A 24,993-nucleotide genomic window follows, 5' to 3' on the forward strand; every position below is an offset into this window, starting at 1 on the left:
ATAATTTATTTATTGAAGAAACTTGATCTTCAGTCCTATAAAATCTTCCACAGTCTGTACTTTCATTTAACATGGTATGGTTCTCACTAGTCAATTCCCGTGAATCAGTCCAAAAACAGTTTTTTAATTTGATTTATTTTGAGATATATAATATAAAGAGTCAGGATGGTGTCATGGAAAAAAACTCCAGAAATCGGAAGACTTAAATTTCGATTCTATTTCCATTACTTAAGTGACCTAAATAAATATTTTTTAAAAAAAGAAAAATATTTATTTGCAGAATCACCCTACCCCAGCCCAAGGAGACTCACATTTTTTATCTGCCCTAGAATCCTGTTCACACCTCACAATTGTGATATTATCCTGAAATACAGTATTTACCATTTTCATCTCTTATGCTTTAGTGAACCACTTTAAAATTACTGATCCGTCTGTTTATAAACTGGGGGTATAATGTATAAAACAGATAAGAAGAATTGTAAATTACAAATATACATGATACTTAAGCAACATAAAAAGACCACAGCTGAGACAGACTGTCATGCTATTAACCAAGCATTAGCCTAGACAAACGTATTGAATGCACTTTTTTGAAAATAATTAATTAATTAATTAATTAATTAATTAGGCTGCGCCAGGTCTTAGTTGCGGCACACAGGATCTTCGTTGCCGCGTGTGGGATCTTTTAGTTGCGGCATGAGGGCTCTTAGTTGCGGCATGCGGGCTCTTAGTTGTAGCATGTATGTGGGATCTAGTTCCCTGACCAGGGATCGAACCCAGGTCCCCTGCATTGGGAGCTTGGTGTCTTAACCACTGGACCACCAGGGAAGTCCCTGAAGGCACCTTCCTGTTGCACGTGTGCAACCTTGAAGAACACAATGGTAATGAAGAATATTAGGAAGCAGTACTGTGAATAATTAAGAGCATGGGCTCTGAAGCCGGATGGCCTGATTTCAAAACCAGGCTCTACCACTTACTGGCTGTTGACCTTGGACAAGCAACTTAAACTCCCAACTATGTCTTGGTTTCTCCTCATGAAATAAGGATAATTACTAGATTGCGTGGGGATGGAATTAATTAACATATGTATTAGAATGGTACTTGACACAGAAAGTACTAAAAAATATTAGCTTTATATCTGTAATAAAGTGTCTGTGAAAACTGTAACTCAATTTAAGTTTCACATTTATGAAGTGTATGTTAGTTACTGCATCTGTGGTATGCAATTCATGAGCCACTACTTGTATGTAGGTCCATGAACCCCGCGTGTATATAGGATCTCTACCATGACACATGCAGTCACTTACCACTCGGGACACAGGTTGACAAAAGGACTGACTTTGTCCTTCTGAATAATGGATTGCTAATGATACACTGAATTTCCTGTGAAAGATCACCTTCCTTCGTAACATACGCTTCAGATGGTTTTGAGCCACTCTGACACTGTATTGTCGAAGGACAGTCCCAGGAGTACTGTATGAGTTCTACATGGGTGTCGTAAGCTTCCAGGATCACGCACTGGAGTGTAATGTTCCCGTCAGTCAATGCGCAAGATAGTGTTGGTGATGGAAGAGACTCTGGGAAAAAAAAAAAGTAATGTTTAGTACAGAAAAGAGTAATATTTAGACTCCTCATCTGCAAATTCAGAAAGAGCTTCCAGGGACTTCCCTGGTGGCACAGTGGTTAAGAATCTACCTGCCAATGCAGGGGACATGGGTTCAATCCCTGGTCCGGGAAGATCCCACATGCCACGGAGCAACTGAGCCCGTGTGCCACAACTACTGAGCCTGCACACCACAACTACTGAAGCCCACACACCTAGAGCCTGTGCTCTGCAATACGCGAAGCCACTGCAATGAGAAGCCCGTGCACCACAATGAAGACTAGCCCCCGCTTGCTACAACTAGAGAAAGCCCGTGTGCAGCAACGAAGACCCAACAAAGCCAAAAATTAAAAAAAAAAAAAAAAAAAAGAGCGAGCTCCTAATTTCCTTATGAGCTTGAAAAGACGAGCAGTCCACCCCCTTGAGCATCAAGGGGAGAGAATTCTCTCTTCTTCTGAGTCAGATCTATCTGCTCAAATTCAGCATAGACACAGGCCCCAAATCACTTATCCTCAATTCTGAAATCCAGAGTTCTGAAAGCCAAAAGATTTTTCACAAATATTTATTACCATGTTTTACTAAAAATATTTACATGCTTGAGTAAGCGGCTCTCCATAACTAAGTGAAGTGCTTCTTAACACACACAGAGGAAACAGTTTATATGTATTGCCTTTCTAAAATCTGAAGAAGGCTGAATTCCAAAGCACACCTGACTCAAAGGATTTTGCAAAAGGTCCTGAGGAGCTGTACTGTGGGCTGGCCCCGCCCTGAGGTAGAGGAGGGCATGGCACTTGTCACAGTGCTGTCGGTCTAAAGGCCTCATCCCCACGTTTATTCTGGAAGCACCTCCTGCTGGCTAAGGCAGCTGGAGTTGCAAGGATGGATAAGACAAAAGTCATGACACGCCACTATCACCCTCTAAATTTAACCTCAAAGCCAATCGGCTCACCCCATTAGTCAGTGGTTTATTTATTAATTCATATACCTTCTTGCATCTCTCCTTTCCACCAAAAACTAATCATAAGAGATTTGAGAAACATGTAAAAATATATGGAAGATACAAAAATTGGTCATGGTAGCATTTGGATAATAAAATTTCAATACCTTGCAAACATCTACTAAAAAGCGAATTAAAGTTCATCAAGATGATGCGATACTATGCTGTCATTTAAAATATTTCCTAAGACAAAGGAACACAAGCTCCACTTAATAATCTAAAAAATAAATATGTTCATCTCATCTTGCCTCCCTCTTCTCCTCCTGAATTCTTTCTGGCTCAGTTAAATAACACACCCAGCCCGTCTTGTTAGACCTGAGTCACACGCGACTTCCCTTTCTGCTTGGCGTTTCCTCAAGTTTTAGGTTTAATCTAGCTCACATAATTCATTACATGCTGCCTTGAAGTTCTGTTTTTTAGTTAAAAGAACTCTAAGACACACATACATACACACACACAAGTGTGTATTCACTGCAGACTACCTGCTATCAGTAAGCAGGGTGACGAGTGGTGAGTTGTGGCAGAGGCAGGCACCAACAAAGCTTGGTTTCAAGGGAAAAGGGATAAGGAAGGGGAGGGGACACTTGGAAGGCCCAGAGGCCATGCTTCATGATTTGGCCAAGAACAGGTTCTGAGCAGAAATGACTGCTGAGCCCAGGGCTCAAGGAGCAACTTGGAGCCTCTTCTAATAATCACTTCAGAATCCCATGGTCTACTGGAAAACCACAGATAATCCTAACCATGATCATTCAAAATCACATTTGTACTCAGCCTTAAAAGAAAGGAAATTCAGACACATGCTACAACATGGATGAACCTTGAAGATGTTATGCTAAGTGAAATAAGCCAGTCACAAAAGAATAAATCTTACACGATTCCACTGATAAGAGGTTCTTACAGTAGCCAGATTCTTAGAGACAGAAAATAGAATGGTGGTTGCCAGGGAACTGGGGGAGGGGGAATGGGGAGTTCGTGTTTAATGGGTACAGAGTTTCAGTTTGGAAGATGAAAAGTTCACCTGGTCTGTTACAGATTCTGGTTTATTGATCTAGTTCAGCCAATGTCCTGCTGCCCATGACGGGACTTACCACAGCTATAATCTAACAAATATTAGTTACATCTGTGCCTTAAGCAACTGGCAAGAGATGTGCCTACTTCATCCCTAAGACAACTTAGTCAACTTATAATTAATGAGTTCAGCTCACTATTCTGTAAGAAATGAGAATTTCTTATACATATCTGATGACATTTGTATATTTCCATAAACTTTAATAAAAAGTCATATGCCAGTCCAGACCTTTTAAGGATAGAGCAGTTAATTCTATTTACCTGAACATTACCAGCCTCCATGCAATAAAGGTTATCAGAGGATGGGCAAGGACTGTTAAACGCTGATGGTGGAAATTTTTAAGGGGACTTTGAGGGAAGGAGGAAAGCCAGATGTTCACTTACACAGAAGGACGTAGGTGCTCTGAACCTAGAGGTGCCAGGAAATCCCCCTGTCTAAAATATCCTTTCTGAAAGGGTCTGGTGTCTCCGGAAGATTACTGAGTCTTATTATTTTAGTCTTAACATACCCTCACGGAAGTATGACTTCCTCATTTCTAAAAAAAAAAAAAAAAAAAAGTATGACTAATCGTTTTGACATTCAGGTATGTATTTTTTTTTTCCAGGAATTATTTGTCTCATTTTTTTTTTTTTTAATTTTTATTTATTTATTTATTTATTTATGGCTGTGTTGGGTCTTCGTCTCTGTGCGAGGGCTTTCTCTAGTTGTGGCAAGCGGGGGCCACTCTTCATCGCGGTGCACGGGCCTGTCACTATCACGGCCTCTCTTGCTGCGGAGCACAGGCTCCGGACGCGCAGGCTTAGCAACTGTGGCTCACGGGCCTAGTCGCTCCGCGGCATGTGGGATCCTCCCAGACCAGGGCTCGAACCCGTGTCCCCTGCACCGGCAGGCAGACTCTCAACCACTGCGCCACCAGGGAAGCCCTCAGGTATGTATTTTTATAACCAAAATCTAAATCTTATTAACTCTTTCTTGGAAGTGTCTCCTGATTCTTTCCTTTCCAAACATCCACTACTAACACCTCTGTCTACCTGGATGATCACAGTAGCTTCCAAGCTGGCGTCTCCTTTTTCTAATCCACCGTAAATACCTCCCATCTGATTAACCTTCCAGAAATATATTTCATCAAGGCACTTCTCTGCTCCAGTATCAAATACAGTGGCTCTCCACTCCCACAGGCTAAAACCCCGATTCCCAAACCAGAACTTGAAGTCAACACATTAACGGCCAATATCACTCATTGCCTCCTGATTGAAACTCGCCTCCCCTGCACCTTGCTCCTCTGCAGGCCTTTGCTGAGCTTCCTAAGGACTATCCAGTTAGTCTAACTACCAAAATCAAGCACCTTTGTTGAGTCACCATGGAATTTTTAAAATTAAATTATTTTTAAATTATTACTTTTAAACATTTCATCAAGTTTTAAAAAGAAAAACTTAAATGTTTCGAATTCAGTTTTACAAACTCTATAAAGGGGCTCGTAAAATGCATTCTATTCTAATTTAAATTCTGAATCAATCCTTTTGTTTGCTTGCCCTACAACTGCCAAATCTCCAGCTTGCAGGTTTTAAGGATTTTGCTTCTTCAAAGGCATTGATTGATCCTTCTAACAGGATGCCTGCACACCTTAACAAGCTTCACTTATCTAAAAGGAGTTCATCATCTCCTGGACAAACCAGTCACCCAGTCTGAGACCCCCCCCCCATTACTGTAAATTGCGCATCCCACCTCCCAATCATCCAGATCAATTGCTTCCATATCTGCTGAGTGCCCATTACCTATTCAAATCCTTCGCTGGGCTCTGGGGGTACAATGGTGAACAACAGAGAAATTCTCTCTTCCTCCCACTGTCTCCGATACTGGGTAGTTGAACCGGTGAGGGACAGCTATTCATCCAGCTATATCCTGTTCTACTGAGACCACCTCAAACAGCTCAGACTTGAACTGCTATATTGCACTCTGCCTCTTCTCCATCCCCTGGAAACCATCTTACACAGTTTGCCACCAGTTGGATCTTCCTAAAACACCCTTTAACATAGAGGAAGTAGGCCTAGAACTACACCCACATCTTGGATAAAACAAGTGCAACTGTGACGCAGCAGAGGGGACAGATGGGTACAGGTTGAGTTGTGCTGGGTGGCGGCACAGAAAAGGCAGCTATGAGGCAAAAGCATTACTAGGACATCTGAGAAAAGCAAGGGGAGGTCACAGGAGCCGGATCTCACATAGCCTTGTAGGCCACTGTAAAGATTTTAGCTGTAACTCAGAGTCAGATGGGGCCACTAGAAAGTTCTAAGCAGAGGAGTGATGTGATCTGACTTCTGTTTTAAGAAGACCACTCTGGGGACTTCCCTGATGGCGCAGTGGTTAAGAATCTGCCTGCCAATGCAGGGGACATGGGTTCGATCCCTGGTCTGGGAAGATCCCACATGCCATGGAGCAACTAAGCCCGTGCGCCACAACTACGGAGCCTGTGCTCTAGAGCCTGTGAGCCACAACTACTGAGGCCGCGTGCCACAACTACTGAAGCCCGTGCGCCCTAGAGCCCGCGAGCCACAACTACTGAAGCCCGTGCGCCTAGAGCCCATGCTCTGCAACAAGAGAAGCCACTGCAATGAGAAGCCCGCGCGCCGCAAGGAAGAGTAGCCCCCGCTCACCGCAACTAGAGGGAAGCCCGCGTGCAGCAACGAAGACCTAACGTGGCCAAAAATAAATTTAAAAAAAAAGAGGTTGGGGGATGCAAGAGGATGAGGGAACGAACCAGCAAAGGAAACTGAGAAGGAACTGTTAGTGAGTTAAAAGGAAACCGGAGTCGGGTGGTGCCTAGATGCTAGGTGAAGGAGATGTTTCACAGAGAAGGGAGTGATTAGCTGTTTCAAAAACTTCTGAGAGAAAGATGTGGACGGAGAATGAGTCACTGGATTTATTCATGAGGAAGTCATGAGGAGTTTGGGTACAGCAGTGGGGATGAAAGCCTGTTTGGAGTAGGTTAAAAGTGAATAGGAGAAAGGGGGTATATAGACAGCTCTTCGAGTAGATTCTCTATAAACTGAAGGCAGAAAGTGGGTGGTAGGTGGAGGAGGAGAGGGGCCAGAAGAGGGCTTGCAATGATGGTACAGATAATCGCTTATTTGTATGCTGATGGGAATGAGCCATTAGCTCGTGGAGGAAATTACTGTAAGGAGAGAGTGGGTAGAATTATAGAAGTGACATCCCTGAGTATAATGAGAGGAGGTGGGATCCAGGGCACAAGTAGAGGGTTTGGCTCCAGATGAGAACTCAGCAAGCTGAAAATAAGAAATGCCAAACAGGAATGGTAGAGAACAGGGTATATAGGGTCAGGCACAGGTAAGCAGATAGGCTGGTGGTGAGAGCTTGTAGAAGTTCTCTTCTGGTTGCTTGTTTTCCTCAGTGAAACAAGAAGCAAAGCCTTCAGCTGAGGAGTGGGTCTGGAGAAGGAGGTGTTCAAGGTTTGAGGAGAGGAAAGGTAACTGCTGGGAGTGGGTGAGTGAAGACACTAGGAACATATTGGGTTTAGTTGCAGTAAATAATCAGAATTTTAAAGTGTGGGACTCTGCAAGGTGATGTGCTTTTCTGCAGCTACAAGGCGTGAGCACAGAACGTTGGATTGAACCTGGCTGGCCTGGGCTCGTCCATTCAAAGTTCAGTCATTGAGCATGACCAATCAGAAAAGGAGCAAAGAAGCTATGTGTGTCTGCAACAGAGTGAGCCCAGGGAGTGAGCACAGCACTGGGGCTGCAGAAGGAGGGCAGGGAGGGCATCCGTGGGGGAAGGACTGTCAGAGTTGGCAGAGCAGAGGAACTGAGCTTCCAGTCGAGGAAGTGGAACTGAGATACTGAGACGATGGAGGGAATGGAATCACTGGTAAAGACAAGTTCTAGATTATATCTGTGGGGAGAGGTAAGACAGAGTGAAGGAGAAGATCATTACAGGAGAGGAGAGCAAGGACTAAGAAGTCAGGATATTAGAAAGAACTTTTATTTAAATATTACAAGCGCCAAGAATTATGACAGCAGGAACACCAGAAACAGTGAAAAGGAACCAGGCACTAAAATAACCAGGAAATATTGGGGTGATGTTCTTAGCAGCACTATTTACAATAGCCATGACATGGAAACATTGTAAGTGTCCATCAACAGATGAAAGGGTAAAGAAGATGTGGTATATATAAATGGACTATTATTCAGCCATAAAAAAAGTGAGAAAATCCTACCATTTGTGACAACATAGATAGACCCTGAAGGCATTATGCTAAGTGAAATAAATCAGACTGAGAATGCAAATACTGTAGGATCTCTAAAAAGAGAGAAATCTCTAGAAATCTTTTCAGAGTTAGTGGAATCTAAAAAGAAAAAAACCAAGCTCATAGAAAAGGAGATCAGACTTGTGGTTACCAGAGGTGGAGGGTGGGAGGAAGGGGATTTGGAGGAAAGTGGTCAAAAGGTATAAACTTCCAGTTATAAAACATATAAATACTAGGGATACAATGTGCCACATGATGACTACAGCTAACACTGCTGTATGGTAGGTAGGTAAGTTGTTAAGAGAGAAGATACTACGAGTTCTCATCACAGGAAGAACATTTTTTTCCTTTTTTTTCTTTTTTTCTTTCTTTTCTTTTTATGGTATCTATATGAGAAGACGGATGTTAGCTGAACCTACTGTGGTAATCATTTCACAGTGCCTGTAAATCAAACCACCATGCTGTACGCCTTCAACTTGTACAGTGATGGATGTCAATTATTTCTCAATAAAACTGGGGAAAAAAAGAAACATTAAAGTGTACCCATCAGCCTCTGGATGACTGCAACAAGGAAAGTGCTTTAGAGATGAGGGAAGGAGAATAACCTGGAAACATCAGCGAGAAGCACAGAGGAACCTGTATCCTATCCCCAGTTCCAGTTTAAAGTGATAGAGGAGGAAAAAAAAAAATCCCATCTCCTGTGTGAGCTGCAAGGGGAAGCAGGAACTCTAATTTATAGAGCACCAACTATCCATGGTTCAGAGTTCTGAGCTCATTGATGCCACTACATCCCTTTCCAGAACATTCCCAGCAAGACAAGGGATGCTGCTGCCAGCAGCTCTGCCCAACTTGCGCTCTTCTCCTGACCTCAGTCACATCCTCTCCTCACCAAGAGGATGACAAGGGAGCTGAAAGTGGCTCCTGTGTACCGGAAAGAGAGGAAAACCCTGACAACAGGTGATGACTAATTTTTATTTCTCATAAACCAATGATTAGTATTAGTCTCTTAAAATAGTTAGAAATCTGCCATTTGAACAAACCGATTTATGGGATACTCACCGATCACTTTGAGGGTGAACTTGCTGTTATTTCTAACACTTGGGGATTCAATTCCGTACTCATCTTCGTCTGATCGTGTTAACTTGAAGATTGTGAGGTTACCCGACACAATGTCTAAATGAACTCTATCTTTAAAAGACAGAAAAGCTCTGACTTCAGATTGGTCATCCCATTCTACAACTTTATCCTTTCCTCTTTTCCACACGATCTCCTTAAAGGGTTTAAAACTTGATGCGTATAAAGTTACATTCTTGTTCACAGCTCCATATATTACTTGGGAACCACAGCTAATGAAATCTAGGAGGAAAAAAAAGAAGTTGGTTAGGGAAAATAACATGACTTGATCAGAAGCAGAAAATTATCTTCCAAGATGCCTTGTGGGGGGAAAATGATTAAATTTAGTGGTAAAAATTATTCGTCAGCTACTTTTTGTACTAAGCTGATAAACTGCTGGTAAAAAGTATAGGAAGGAGAACATGCTTGACCCTGTAAGAGTTTATTCTTTAATAGGGAACTGGGGCCCACATAAATACAAGAAATGGATTCAACATTTATGGAGCACCAACTACGTGCCAGGTACTGTGGGCAATGCTGGGAATATGGCGGCAAACAAGACAGGTGTCACTCCAGGCTCTCAAGGGAGGAGACACTGAGCAGGCAAGGAGAGCCGCCCAGGCAAAGGCCTTTCCTAGGAAATCACGCTGAAACTGACACAGGACAGCAAACCACCGGAAGATAAGAGGAGTCTGCAAGCTGACAGCTGGGTGAGGAGCGGGAGGAGAGATGGCCAAGCAGCCCCTCTGAAGAGGCAGGTCCTGAATCAGGAAGGCGCTTGGCGTGTCTGAGGAAATAAAAGCAGTCCCAAAAGGCTCGAAGGAAGAGAGCAAGGGGGGAACGGGTGGGGAATGAAGCTGGAGAGGCAGGTAGGGGCCAGAGCACAGGGTCTGTGAGTGAGGGGCCGGGCCATGTCCGGTAAGATATGCTAAGCGTTTGGAATTTATCCTAATGGCAAGCGAAGGTCACGGACAGGTTTTAAACAGAAGCCCGGCATGACATAATTTAAGTCTCAGTAGGTCGACCTTGTCTGCAGGGTGGACACTGGTGGACAGGGTAAGGATGGAGGGCAGAGAAAACCCAGAAGGGCAGTCAGTGCGGTAGCGGTGAAGGAAGGCTGGACCGGGAGACCAGACCAGGGTGCTGGCGGTGGGGGCGGATAAGTGGACAGACTCTACATTTGAGAGGGAAATGAACAGGATTTAGTGATTGGATGAGAGGAGTTAATGGTGACTGCCAGGCCTCTTTTTTTGGCTGACTGAGGTGCCATTAACCGAAATCAGAATGACCAGGAAGGAAGTCAGGGAGGGTGATGAAGATTAAGGTCTCAAGGCCTGGGTGCGGTGGCGTGTTGGAACCAACTGTTAGCCTCTCTGCTGGACTCCGTTCAGTGAAGCCTGGAGAGCTTGGAGTGCACCACAATGGGAGTGTTTATAGCAGAGAAACTGACTCATGCTTCAAATCAGAACCTCCCACCTCCTCCACACCAATCCAGTTGTTTAAACATTTACTATTACTACTAGATTGGGATATTCTTGATACCCCAAAATGGGCTGCAACGCATCTTGCTCCAGACTTGACTTTCTTGTTAAGAGAGAAGAGCAGCTGTTAGGGGAAAGACATTAAAGAGAAATTAAAACTTGATTGATTGAAGTTTTTGCCTAGAAGCAATCAGGGTAATTGACAGAGCACAGGAAAAATCAAAAATATTAAATAGACCAATTGCAGGCAATTGTGTCCAGTAATTTCAAATAAGAAGCAAATACGCCCCATTTGTCTATGTGCAAGGATTTTTAGAACCCACCTCCCTTAATCAAGGGAGGCTGCCTGCAATATACCAGCATCCTTCTGTGGCTTTCCTGACCATGCACTATTTCTCCCAATCAACCAGAGCCCATGGAAAGGCATGAAAAGGAATAAGATTTGAGGGGTGAGAGTCTATCCACATACAATAGTGGCGGCTCGAAATGTCTTGTAAATGAATACATGAATGAACGGATGAGAGCAAGTAGGGTGGTGGAGCAAGAGAAGAGGTCTCAGTTGAACTGCCCCTCCCTGGCTGCATAAAGCTGGCTTCTGTCTTTCCCAGGGGAAGGTGATGTTTCCTGGGCTTGAGAACAGGAAGAAGAAAAGTCTGGAATGGAGCTAACTGTGGAAAAAGGGGGAGACCAGTTCAGAAAAAATCATAGTCATTTTGAGCTGGAAGAAAGCTCCAACAATTAGTCAGTCCAATTACCCCCATTTCACAGGTGAAAGGACAGGGCACCAAGAAAAATGGAAGAAGATGTTACTGAATGCTTACCCTCTGCCAGTTACGTGTTCACGTACTTGTGTCCCTTTTTAATCCTCTCCACATTCCTGTGCAGTGGTGTTGCTAACTCCATTTCTCAGATGAGGAAACAGGCCCCGGGAGACATATCAATTGCTCAAGGTCACTCAGCAAGTTTATGGTAGCTGAGGGACCAGAACAGACCTGACACAGCCCAGCCCCTCACTCACAGACCCTGTGGTCTGGCCCCTGCCGGCCTCTCCAGCCTCATTCCCCACCCGTTCCCCCCTTTGAGCCTTTTGGAACTGCTTTGAGCCTTCTCTTCCTTTGAGCCTTTTGGAACTGCTTTTATTTCCTCAGACACGCCAAGCGCCTTCCTGATTCAGGACCTGCCCCCTCAGAGGCGCTTCTTCCTCTGCCTGCTTGGCCATCTCTCCTCCCCCTCCTCACCCAGACGTCAGCTGACTGACGGATGCTAAGCATAGCGGCCTGTAAGACATCTGCGTGGAGCTTGTCCAGGAGGCTGCAGGGTCCACAGGTCTGGGGGTTCCCAGGGGAAGATACAGATTTGGGATTCATCACATTTTTAGGTGCTATGTCTACCATTTCCTTCCTATAGTAAAGCCTTTTCTGTTGCCCCTCCAAGACTGATCCTAAGGTAAGTTACCAATATGACTGTTTCCAATGAAAAAGAATAGGAGAAAGGAGAGTGAGTTTTTTCTCAAGGTCACACACCCTGAACAAATGAAAGAACGAGCAAACAAACAGCAGCTAAGGAAAGGAGTCAGCAGTGAGTTGGTTACTTTGCTGATAACAGTGAATGGTCAGAAAAGGGACCACAGAGATGCTACCTTACCATGCCAGAGGGCAGAATGAAAAGGGCCCCGACTTTCAAGGCAGATGCGCCCAGGGTGAACCTTCAAAAGTTCTCGCCACACTAGGTTTCCTCAGCCTAAAAAACAAATCATAATGCCTACCACAAAAGATTGTTTTGAGGTCTGAATAAGACTGAGAGTCTTCACACAATGGCTGAAATGAAGTAGGCTTTCAACAGGGTTTTCCCTCTTTTGCTTTCAATGATTCAGGCGGCCACCATCAATGCATTCACTGTAGGTGACCCTGGCTGTGTGAGAATTGGGCATAGAGTGAGTTTTTGCTGTTTCAAAGTAGAGAGAGATAGAGGTAGGGGGAAAATGTATCAGTGATTGCCTAAACAGATATTCTGTGCTAGACAGAATTTTTTTAACTGTTAGAGGTTTATTTGCTTTGAAGAATACTGAATGATCTTTTCTTTTGAAAGATATGAGGGTACCTAATACCTATATGTACTGCGTTCATTTCCAATTTCAAAGACTCTTGTAGTCTTACAAAACATCATCATTATACCCAGTTTTGATAGTTCTTCTCACAGGGCTTGAAGTCCGAAGTGGAACTCAAATATTTTGCAGACAAAGTGACCTGATTTTTGATTTAGAAAATATGGTAACCGTAACTATTGGGTTAATGAAATGGGACCTCCCCCAACTCCCAGCCACAAATTCCTCTGCGCATTTTCACTTGGGTCCTGGGATTTTTGTTTTTAATATTTATTTATTTATTTGGCTGCGCTGAGTCTTAGTTACAGCACGCAGCATCTTTCATTGCAGCGCGCAGGCTCTTTGTTATGGCGTGTGGGCTCTAGAGCATGCAGGCTCAGTAGTTGCAGCCCACAGGCTCTCTAGTTGTGGCATGCGGGCTCCAGAGTGCGTGAGCTCAGTAGTTGCGGCACGTGGGCTTTCTAGTTGTGGCGTGCGGTCTCTAGAGCACGCAGGCTTAGTTGCCCTGCGGCATGTGGGATCTTAGTTCCCCGACCGGAGATCAAACCCGCGTCCCCTGCATTGGAAGGTGAATTCTTATCCACTGGACCACCAGGGAAGTCCCAGGTCCTGGGATTTAGATTGACTGCTATTTTTAGTTTATTTAATCAAACACTTATATAGCACTTACTATCTACTAGGCAGTTGGAAGAACTCTACAAATATGTATTCAGCAAATCCTCTCAAAAACCATATCAGGACTTCCCTGGTGGCACAGTGGTTAAGAATCTGCCTGCCAATGCAGGGGACACAGATTCGAGCCCTGGTCCGGGAAGATCCCACACGCTGTGGAGCAACTAAGCCCGTGCACCACAACTACTGAGCCCGTGCTCTAGAGCCCGTGAGCCACAACTACTGAGCCCGCGTGCCACAACTACTGAAGACTGTGCTCCTAGAGCCCATGCTCCGCAACAAGAGAAGCCACCACAATGAGAAGCCCATGCACCACAACGAAGAGTAGCCCCCACCGGCTGCAACTAGAGAAAGTCTGCGCGCAGCAACAAAGACACAATGCAGCCAAAAAATAAATAAATAAATAAATAAATAGATAGATAGACAGAAAAAAAAAACTAAAAAAAAACAAAACAACATATCAAGCAGCTGTTATTTTTAACCCTATTTTGCAGATGAGGAAACTGAGACACACAAACGTTAACTGACTAGCTAATTAAGTAGTGAAACTGCTTTTGAACCCAGACAGTCTGACTTTTAACCATTGCTTCTTACTTGGCTAGCTATGTGGTATATGGCTATTAAAGACAGTGACGTGATACAGGGTATGTCAGAATGCAATTTCTAGAACGTATGGGAATAGCAGATGTTGGGAATGAGAAAGTCAAACCATTCTAGTCGGGAGTGAAGCACACCTCTGAAACCTAGAAGTGAAGCATAAGCTCAGTGGTCACCAAATCACTGAATGTCAGGGCTGGACAGGTCCTCAGAGGACCCTGGCCTGCCCCACACCCATCCTCATATACATGAGGAAATTGAGAAGATTTGATTGAGCAAGATAGCGATGAACCCAAATCTCCAAAATGTTACATGGGAACCCAAATTTAAACCTAAGTTTCATAATGCTGTTGTTTTTTTAAAAATAATTTTAGATGTTCAATGGGAAATGAGACAGGGTTTCATAATTAAGGACCAAGAGAAACTAAGTTGAAAGTAAGGTCTAAGAGTTTGCACTTCTCATGTGTGATGGCAAGTAATACGTGACATGTGAAAAAGTAAGAGAGGGTAAGGGGACAAAAGAGACTCGAATGCAGGAAGGAAGAAAAGCTGGAGCGGGGTGTGTGCGGAGAAAACAAGGGGCAAACAAAGAAGTAAATAAGGACACAAAATCACAGGAGCAGCTGAGAAGCCTGTTGAGAGCTAGCAAATGAAGCCCTGAGATAGAGACCAGCCATTCAGCCAACAGAGGCGCCACGGACGGGCCAGGTGTGACCCAAAAGGGAGCAGTGGAGACTGCAGCTCTAGTGAGGCTGGCTCGCCTAGGGAGAGGCTCCTCAGCTCCTACCCACGTGGACACGTGGAAATTGCCAGATCTTCTAAGTTTCCAAGAAATGCTGGACGTTCAAATTTTATGTGAACACAAAAATCAAATTTTATGGAATTAGATGGCAATTAACTCCAATCTGAGCCGAGGGGTATCCCCTAGTCAGGCCAGCCCCATGAGGACAAAGACAGGGCTGTTGTCCATCTTCGCTGCATCCCCACTGCCCGGCACGTGAAGGACATTCCATAAATATCTGCTGAGTGAATTAACTAAACTGATTTAAATACAACTTAAATGTAGTCTAAAAGGCAGGGCTTCCTGACAGAATTACAATATTTGATAGTCACCCCAAACCCTGAGCTTTGCAATACCTCAAATCGCTGTGGAACCCAGTTGAAGAACCATGACTCAGCAAGGAGAGGTGGAGACGTTTAACTGAAGCTGCAGAATAAATGGCCTGGGACCCTTCGTATGCAGTCAGAAGAGAACTCTTTCCTCCCCAACTGCCTGCCTCCAGAACCAAAGCAAGACTGGAGGGTCTGCTGGCTCCTCACTCCCCGTCCCCTTCAGGTTTAGCTAGGTTTCACCTACCACATGTTGTGGGCTTCAGGGCACTGCACCAGATAAGCTTACACCCACTCAGGATATCAGCCCTTCATCAATGTTAACACCCTGTCTGAGGTTTGAGGAGATGCAATTTTTTCACTGATGCCATTGCTGAGAGACGAGCTAACCACTCTTCTGGGATTTGGAGGAAAGGTTTTTCTGGAGTTTTTTTTCTTAGAAACGAACAATGTGATTTTAAAATACTTCCTTCTCTTCCTAAAATTTCTTCAAGGTTCCACATGGCTGCAGATTTTAGCAGTTAAGGCAAAAATTCATTTGATGAAAAGAAAAAAAAAATCCCCTGAGTTTCAGTACCCAAATACATAAATCTTGGTATTTCCCCCTGTGTGTATGACACCATAACGACAATTCGGTTAAAGATTCATTCAAGCTGGGAGATAGGAGGGCCTTGGGCATTTCTGTACCCAAGTGAGCAGCTGGATTTCTCCTGCAGACAGGGGCTTGTGACCATGACCTTGTTCCTCTCACTTCAGCATCACAGCACACTTTCAGTTGACACCCACTTGGGGTACTGGAGGGGTGGCAGCCTGGGAAACTAAGTCTCTGGAGACACAAACACACATGCTCACAGTACGGAGAGCAGCCACTCTCCTCACGTGTCTACGTCAGTGCTGGTGTCAAACAATCTGTCCCATTAAGTCTACAAACATTCTGTTTGTCAGCCCCCCTGTCCCAGTTTTGGCGTACGAAATATGCTCACCAGGTACATGGGTCATCAAAAGAAGAGCACAGTCTTTTCACTCAAGGAAGTTTAGTGTAGCTCGTTTCTTTAACCTAGCTCTTAATAAATCCACTCCAAATGAGCCCTAGGCCCACTCAGCCTCAATAATAATATTCAACAACAGCGACGGCAGCAGCACACTTCCTGAAGGCTCACTATGTGCCAGGCACTTGTTCCAAGAGATAGATAGATGGATGGATAGGCTCATTTATTCCTCAACTTAACTCTGTGAGGTAGGTCTTATTATTATTCATTTATTCACTCATCAAATATTTGTTGAGTACCTGCTATGTCCCAGGCACTGTACTGAGCAGTTAGGATACAACACTAAACAAATCAGACAGAATCCTGCCCTCTTGGAGTTTACATTATTGGTGACGGTGGGGACGGGGGGCAGGGAGGAACACATTAAATGGAAAAGTAAGTATCACAGGTGATGTTAAGTGCTATTGAGGAAAATAAAGCAGTGTATTGGGGAGGAGGATTAATGTAATGATGAGAAGGGAGGTTGCCATTATATGTGAGGTGGTCACAGCTGGCAATGTGAGCAGGGCCCAGAAAAAACGAGGGAGTGAGCTTGAGCATATGGGGAAGAGCATTCAAAGAGTGAGAACCACTAAGTTACAGCTGAGGAAACTGGGGCTCAAAGAGGTTCCGAAGCTGACCGTGGTCACTCAGCTGGTCCAGGGCAGAGCTGGTGTCCAGACACAGGTGGCCAGCTCCAAAGCCTGCACTGTCAGCCACAGTGTGAGATGCCTGGTCCTTCCTTGTCAATTCCACCTGCATCCGGTCCCAGTCAGTGATTTCTGCTTCCATGAGTGCTAAAGGCAGCAATCTGCTGGTCTCAGATATGCCACCATGGCTGCCCTGTCTTCATCTATTCCAGACTGAAACTGCAGCCCCCTGGCTCCCAACAGACAATAAACCCCGTGGTCCCCCAATCCCAGAAACTCCACAGAACTCGCCTCACATATGCTCTCAGTTGTCAAGCTATTCCTTGTCTCCTGGATGAGTGCATCCAGAATTAAGATGTTTGTTCTTTAAATCAACTTCCTCTTGAACGTCCCTGTTTCCTGTCATACTAAAATACTTGCCTTTTTAACCCCTTATTCTTGCACTTAAAAATCCTCCTTTCACAAGACATTTCCCTCTCCATCTGTGCAGTCTGATTCAGTAGCCACTAGCCAATGCGGCTCGTGAGCCCGTGCCACATGGTTAGTCCAAATTGAGATGTGTTGTTAGTATAAGATACACACCAGACTTTGAAGATCAAGTATGAAAAGGGGAATGTAAAATCTCTCATTAACATTTTCTATATCAACTGCATGTTGAAATGAAACTACTGTGGGTATATTAGGTTAAATAAAATATATTATTGAAATTAATTTTACCTGTTTCATATTATATTTCTATTTAACAGCACTACTCTGGCCAGCTCTTTCAAGATACCCACATCACATCACGCTCAAAAGCCACATTTGCCTTTGACTGTTCTTGTCTTAGATAGGATATATCTGAGACCTACAGCATGCTTTGGAGAATAAGGTTCTTACTAGAGCTATTTAATACTCTGCAAGTCTTTTAAAATCTATTCTCCAAAGTCTGATTAAAGGTATTTCAATATGCTATTGACCATTTCATTAAAAATTTCTTTATAATCCCTATTATTTTCTAGTTACTCAGTTCATAGTTGAGAAACTCTATTACAACTAATTTATGATGACACAGCCTTATTAGTTTCTTATTAATATGAATTTCTTATTATTTTCTGAATGTGTACAGTAAACTTCATTTTTTTTTCTTCTAGTTTTTAACTGTTACATGGGAAAAACATTCAGAAACTACAGACCAGAGAGGCTGATGGAAATTCAGACACTGTTCTTAACAGACATTCAGGGGAACATTATGAAAAGTGAAAGTCACTAGGAACCAAAACGGGTTCATTTCCTCAGAACAAGCCTATCAAAATAATTTGGTTCCCTCAGATGGATACTTGCTAAACAGAATAGATCAAGGTCACAAAGGATAGAACTCGGAACTAATAACTTTCAAATGGGGGCAGGGAGCAGACATGATTTCTTACAGTGATTCTGGGCAAGAGGTCCCCTCACTTTCACTGGTTTCATTTTGAGCCCCAGAGTCCTTGGGCTAAGAGCTCATCAGCACAGGCACGAGCAGCATGGAGAAGGAGAAGGCCGATGCGCACAAGGGAAAGGGACTGAAAACAAGAAAACAAAGAGGCCAAAGGAGAGAATCCCATGCCCATAAAGTAGCTAAAAGACATTTTCCTTTGAGTCTGGTAGATGGGCACTGAAACTTATCTCCAAAGAGGAACTGCTAAAATGTTTTCCACACTTTTGGGGGGACGGTATCACTATTTTAGTCACACCTCATATTAAAACTTGTCTGAACAAATGGAAAAGGCTGTATCCAGGTTTCACCTTCAATCCTGAGATGGAAGCTTTTATCTGTGACTGCAGAATCTAAGGTGCTGTGTGCCCTTAAGTAAAAACTTCAAAAAGCCTTCTGTACTCAAGACAAAACAACATGAGAAGAAACCAAAAGACAGAAAACTCGTGCAAACAAGGGCTGATGCATGCTGGCAAACTTTCTGCTTTTAAACAGAGAAAGCAGTGTATATATGTCCATGACACTCTCTTACCCTGTCACATATACACTACCAAATGTAAAATAGATAGCTAGTGGGAAGCAGCCACATAGCACAGGGAGATCAGCTCGGTGCTTTGTGACCACCTAGAGGGGTGGGATGGGGAGGGTGGGAGGGAGGGAGATGCCAAGAGGGGAGAGATATGGGAACATATTGTATGTGTATAACTGATTCACTTTGTTATAAAGCAGAAGCTAACACACCATTGTAAGGCAATTATACTTCAATAAAGATGTTAAAAAAAACAAAACAAAACAGAGAAAGCAATGCCTACCATCAAAGCCTATATGAATTAAAAAACATTAGAGTGAGACATACTGGGACCCAGCCCCACCCCCCAGCAGGCCAGCAGCTTCCACACCAGGCGGAGCCTGGCAGCCAATGGAGTCAGGGAAGTCAGTGGAGTCAGGTGCCCACAGTAGCTGGCTCTGCCACAGCAGAAGGGTGCATGCAGCCCATATAGGCGGCACCCTAGAGCATATAACTCTAGTCACCAAAGGGGAAGGGGAGAGTCCTGCTGGGCCCCACAGGACATCTCTTACATAAGGCCACTTCTCCAAGACCAGGAAGCGTAACCAACCTACCCGCTACATAGAAATAAACACAGAGAATTAGACAAAATGAGGAGACAGAAATATATAACAAACAAAGGAACAAGACAAACCCCCAAAGAATAACTAAGTGAGTGGAGATAAGCAATCTAACCAATAAAGACTTCAGGTAATGATCATAAAGATGCTCAGTGAACTCAAGAGAAGAATGAATGAACACTGTGAGAAGTTCAACAAAGAGTTAGAAAATATAAAGAAGACTCAAACAGCTGAAGAATACAACAACTGAAATTTTAGAAATACACTAGAAGGAATCAACAGTAGATTAGATGACACAGAGGAATGCATCAGTGAACTGGAAGACAAGAGTAGTGAAATTCACCCAAGCTGAACAGAAAAAAAAAGAACTTTAAAGAGTAAGGATAGTTTAAGAGACCTCTGAGATAACAACAGGCATACTAACATTCACATTATAGGGGTCCCAGAAGGAGAAGAGAGAGAGAAAGGGACAGAAGACTTGTTTGAAGTGATAACAGCTAAAAACTTCTCTAACCTGAGAAAGGAAACAGACATCCAAGTTTAGGAAGTACAGAAAGTCCCAAACAAGATGAACCCAAAGAGGTCACACCAAGACGCATTGCAATTAAAACAGCAAAAATTAAAGATAAAAAGAGAATCTTAAAAGCAGTAAGGGAAAAGCAACCAGTACACACAAAGGAACTCACATAAGACTTTCAGCTGACATTTCAGCAGAATCTTTGCAGGCCAGAAGGGAGTATCATGATGTACTTAAAGTGATGAAAGGAAAAAAATTTACAACCAAGAATATTCTACCCAGAAAGGCTATCATTCAGATATGAAGGAGACAAGCAAAAGCTAAAAGAGTTCAGTGTCACTAAACCAGCTTTACAAGGAATGTTAAAAGGACTTCTCTAAGCAGAAAAGACCACAACTAGAAATATGAAAACTAAAAAAGGAAAAATCTCATTGGTAAAGGCAAACATACAGTAAAGGTCAACCCCATAAGCTAGTAGGAAGGTTAAAAGACAAAAGCGATAAAATCATCTATATCTTTAATAAAAAGTTAGGGAATAAACAAAACAAAAAGATATAAAACATGACATCAAAAACATTAACTGTGAGGGTGGGGTGGGGAGCAAAAACGCAGGGTTGTTATAATGTGTTCAAACTTAAGAGATCATCAACTTAAAATAATCTCATAAAATTGACTCATTATATAGTTATATATGAACATCATGGGAACCAAAAACCTATGATAGATACATACACAAAGAAGAGAAAAGAATCCAAACATAACACTAAAGACAGTCATCAAATCACAAGAAAAGAGAGCAAAAGGAGAAAAAAGGAACAAAAAAGAATCATAAAAACAACCAGAAAACAATTAACAAAATGGCAATAAGTACACAACTATCAATAATTACTTTCAATGAATGGACTAAATGCTCCAACCAAAAGACATAGAGTGGCTAAGTGGATTAAAAAAAAAAAAAAAAAACAAGACCCATCTATATGCTGCCTATAAGAGAATCACTTCAGATCTAAAGACATAGACTAAAAGTGAGTGGACGGAAAAAGGTATTCATGCAAATAGAAATAAAAAGAAAGCTGGGGAAGCAATACTTACATCAGACAAAACAGACTTTAAAATAAAGACTGTGGGGCTTCCCTGGTGGCACAGTAGTTGAGAATCTGCCTGCCAATGTAAGGGACACAGGTTCGAGCCCTGGCCCAGGAAGATCCCACATGCCGCAGAGCAACTAAGCCCGTGCGCCACAACTACTGAGCCTGCGCTCTAGAGCCCGCGAGCCACAACTACTGAAGCCTGCGTGCCTAGAGCCCATGCTCCGCAACAAGAGAAGCCACAACAATGAGAAGCCCACACACCACAACGAAGAGTAGCCCCCACTCACCGCAACTAGAGAAAGCCCGCACGCAGCAACGAAGACCCAACACAGCCAAAAATAAATTAATTAATTTAAAAAAATAAAACAAAGACTGTAACAAGAGACAAAGAAAGAGATTACATAATGATAAAGGAACCAATCCAACAAGACGATAAAACAATTGTAAATATATATGCACCCAACATAGGAACACTTAAATACATAATGCAAATATTAACAAACATAATGGGAAAAATTGACAGTAACACAATAATATTCGGGGACTTTAATGTCCCACTTACATCAATGGTCAGATCATCCAGACAGGAAATCATTTAGGAAACATTGGCCTTAAATGATACATGAGACCAGATGACCCTAATAGATATATATAGAACATTACATCCAAAAGCAGTAGAATACACATTCTTTTCAAGTACACATAGAATATTCTCCAGAACAGATAACATGCTGGGCCACAAAACAAGCCTCAATAAATTTAAGAAGACTAAAATCATATGATGCATCTTTTCCAACCACAGTGCTATAAGACTAGAAATCAACATAGGTAGTATGCTTTTTTTACATCCATCTTAGTAATACTTTTTGGATCTGCCTCCTCAGGCAAGGGAAACAAAAGCAAAAATAAACAAATGGGACTATATCAAACTAAAAAGCTTCTGCACAGGAAAGGAAACTATCAACGAAATGAAACAGCAGCCTGCCGAATGGGAGAAGCTATTTGCAAATGATATATCTGATAAGGGGTTAATATCCAAAATATACAAAGAACTCATACAACTCCATAGTAAAAACAACAACAACAACAACAAAACCTGATTAGAAAATAGGAAGGGGACCTGAAAACACATTGTCCAAAGAAGCCACAGAGATGGCCAACAGGCACATGAAAAGATGCTCAGCATCACTAATCATCAGAGAAATGCAAATCAAAACCACAATGAGATGTTACCTCACACTTGTCAGAATGGCTATCATCAAAAAAGACAACAAATAACAAGTGTTGGAGAGGACAGAGAAAAGGGAACCCTCATGCATTGTTGGTGGGAACATAAACTGTTGCAGCCACTATGGAAAACAGTATGGCAGTTCCTCAAAAAATTAATAGAAACTGCCATATGATCCAGCAATTTCACTTCTGTGTACCTGAAGAAATCAAAAACACTAACTGGAAAAAAAACATATGCACACCAATATTCACTGCAGCATTATTTACAATACCCAAGATATGGACGCAACCTATGTGTCTATTGATAGATGAATGAATAAAGATGATGTGGTATTTATATACAATGGACTATTACTCATCCATAAAAAATGAAATCTTGCCTTTTATGACAACATGGATAGATATAGAAGGTATTGTGCTAAGTAAAATCAGTGAGACAGAGAAAGACCAATACCATACGATTTCACTTATATGTGGAATCTAAAAAACAAAACAAACAAACATTCAAAACAGAAATAGACTCATAGATATAGAGAATAAACTGGTGGTTACCAGAGGGAAGATGGATAGAGGGGGTGAGTGAAATAGGTGAGGGAGATTAAGAGGTACAAACTTCCAGTTATAAAATAAATAAGTCATCGAGATGTAATGTATAGCATAGAGAATATAGTCAATAATATCGTAATAACTTTCTCTGGTGACAGGTGGTAACTAGACTTATTGTGACCATTTTGTAATGTAAAAAAATATTGAATCACTATGTTTACACCTGAAACTAATGTATCGATAATATTGTAAGTCAATTTAAAAAGGGAAAAAACAAATAACAATAATAAAGTGTACAATTCAATTTTTTTTAATTACAGTAAAAAAAAGGCAATAAAACAAATTCCTAGATCTAGTTCTTTAAAAGTAGTTGTAAGTCTTTTTCAAAATTCCTAAAAGATACCTGTCAAAAATAAACAAAAACAGCAACAAATGCAAAAATGTGAAATTTCATTAGATCCTGGTATTTAAAAAAAGACATTCTTGTGACAATTGGAGGAATCTGAATAAGAGTAGAAGTTAAGTGATATTCTGAGATTACTGTTAATTTTTATAAATATTATGTTATTGGGCTTATGCCAAAGCATTCAGGAGTGATGTGTGGGTGTATAAAGAAAGTATAATTATGGCAAAATGTTAATAAATGAATACATAAATAAACCCCCATTCTGAATTCTATGGCCCAAAGAAGGTTCCCCCACCCCTCTACTGTAGATTACGATATTGAATACAATCTATGTGATTGGTAATTTGCTGTCTTATATAATTTCACATGCTTTAGCAAAATTATATTGGACAATATATATGTTACATATAAGAGATTAACTATGGCTGCACCAATCATCAAAGAGTTGCTTACCTATTCTTGGGTTGGGAATACATAGACTTTGAGTCAAACAGACCTAAGTGCTAGCAGGTTCTACCACTTATTTGTTGTGTGAACTTGGACAAGGTACTTAACCTACCTCAACTTTGTTCTCCTCCTTAACAGTCTCTACCTTATAAAACTGGTGTGACAATTAACTGAAAACAAAAATCTAAAACTCTAAGCACAGCACTTGGCACAGAGCATGTGCTTAATTCATGGCAACTATTATATACACCCCATTATAATACTGGATCTAGTTTTTTTGAGAGGAAAACACAACACTATTTTGATTTGGATTACCTTTCATAAATAAAACCTCACAGGCTCTCTGAATCTTAATTAAGCAAAGCATATGAACAAGTCTCACATAATAATGTGAGATAATAATTTAAAATGGAGAAATGTTTGACCAATACTTTATCATCTAATGTCCAGATTTAAGAATTTGTGTTGTTAAAAATATTAAAATAAATCAATGAAAGAAACTTTATATGAAGTAGTGTATGACTCGGTTCCTGCATACAAGGATCTAAAATCTAGCTGGAGAGACAACTGGCAAGATAAAGGATCCATAAAAGGTCAACCACAGCAGAATAAGGCAGGATCTGCTAATGAGAGCTAACTAATACAACATTTCCTATTTTTGAGCTTGCTACTTGCCCGGCACTACCTAGGTCCTGTCCACATGTTACCCACTGATGCAATCCAGTGCCGAATCCTGCCAGCCCTACCTTCAAAACACACCCTGCTATCTCCAATTCCTCACCCCAACCCCAGTCATTTCTTACCCACCCCCACCCAGTCATTGTTCCCGCAGCCTCCTAACTGGTCTCCCTGCTTCTCTTTTTTCATCAGCAAGGACTATCCTCCACCCAGCATCCAGAATAATTCATTTAAACACTCAACTCAACACAATGTCACTCCTGTTCATAACTCTGAGACTTCCTATTTCACTGGGAATAAAAAAAAGTTAGTCTTTAAAAGGGCCACAGGGACTTCCCTGGTGGCGCAGTGGTTAAGAATCTGCCTGCCAATGCAGGGGACATGGGTTCGAGCCCTGGTCCGGAAAGATCCCACATGCCGCAAAGCAACTAAGCCGGTGCGCCACAACTACTGAGCCTGCGGCACTCTAGAGCCCACGAGACACAACTACTGAGCCCACGTGCCTAGAGCCTGTGCTCCGAAACAAGAGAAGCCACTGCAATGAGAAGCCCGTGCACCACAACGAAGAGTAGCCCCCGCTCTCTGCAACTAGAGAAAGCCCACGCGCAGCAACGAAGAGCCAACGCAGCAAAAAATAAATAAATGAATTTATTAAAAAAAAAAAAAAAAAGGGCCCACAAAACTTTATTTCTAGGGTCCAGCCCTGACTACTTGTACAACTTCATTTCCTATTTACTCTCCAGCACAGTGGTCTCCTCGAAGTTCTTTGAATGGTTGAAGCCTACCTCAGGGTTTTTGCTGCTGTCCTG

The 24,993-nt window shown here is 42.3% G+C and overlaps 1 protein-coding gene across 1 annotated transcript in view; it reads right to left on the reverse strand.

Annotated features, from left to right (window-relative positions):
• CD58 (CD58 molecule) overlaps positions 1–24,993 on the reverse strand; it is a 43,398-nt gene that overhangs the window by 12,751 nt on the left and 5,654 nt on the right. Inside the window, exons 2-3 of the mRNA XM_059928675.1 lie at positions 8,990–9,286; positions 1,308–1,577 (exon numbers count right to left, since the gene is read on the reverse strand). Coding sequence (XP_059784658.1) covers positions 1,308–1,577; positions 8,990–9,286 — 567 coding nt within the window. The remainder of the gene's footprint in view (positions 1–1,307; positions 1,578–8,989; positions 9,287–24,993) is intronic.

Source organism: Balaenoptera ricei, chromosome 1, assembly GCF_028023285.1.
Source record: "Balaenoptera ricei isolate mBalRic1 chromosome 1, mBalRic1.hap2, whole genome shotgun sequence".
In the NCBI taxonomy this organism is placed as follows: domain Eukaryota; kingdom Metazoa; phylum Chordata; class Mammalia; order Artiodactyla; family Balaenopteridae; genus Balaenoptera; species Balaenoptera ricei.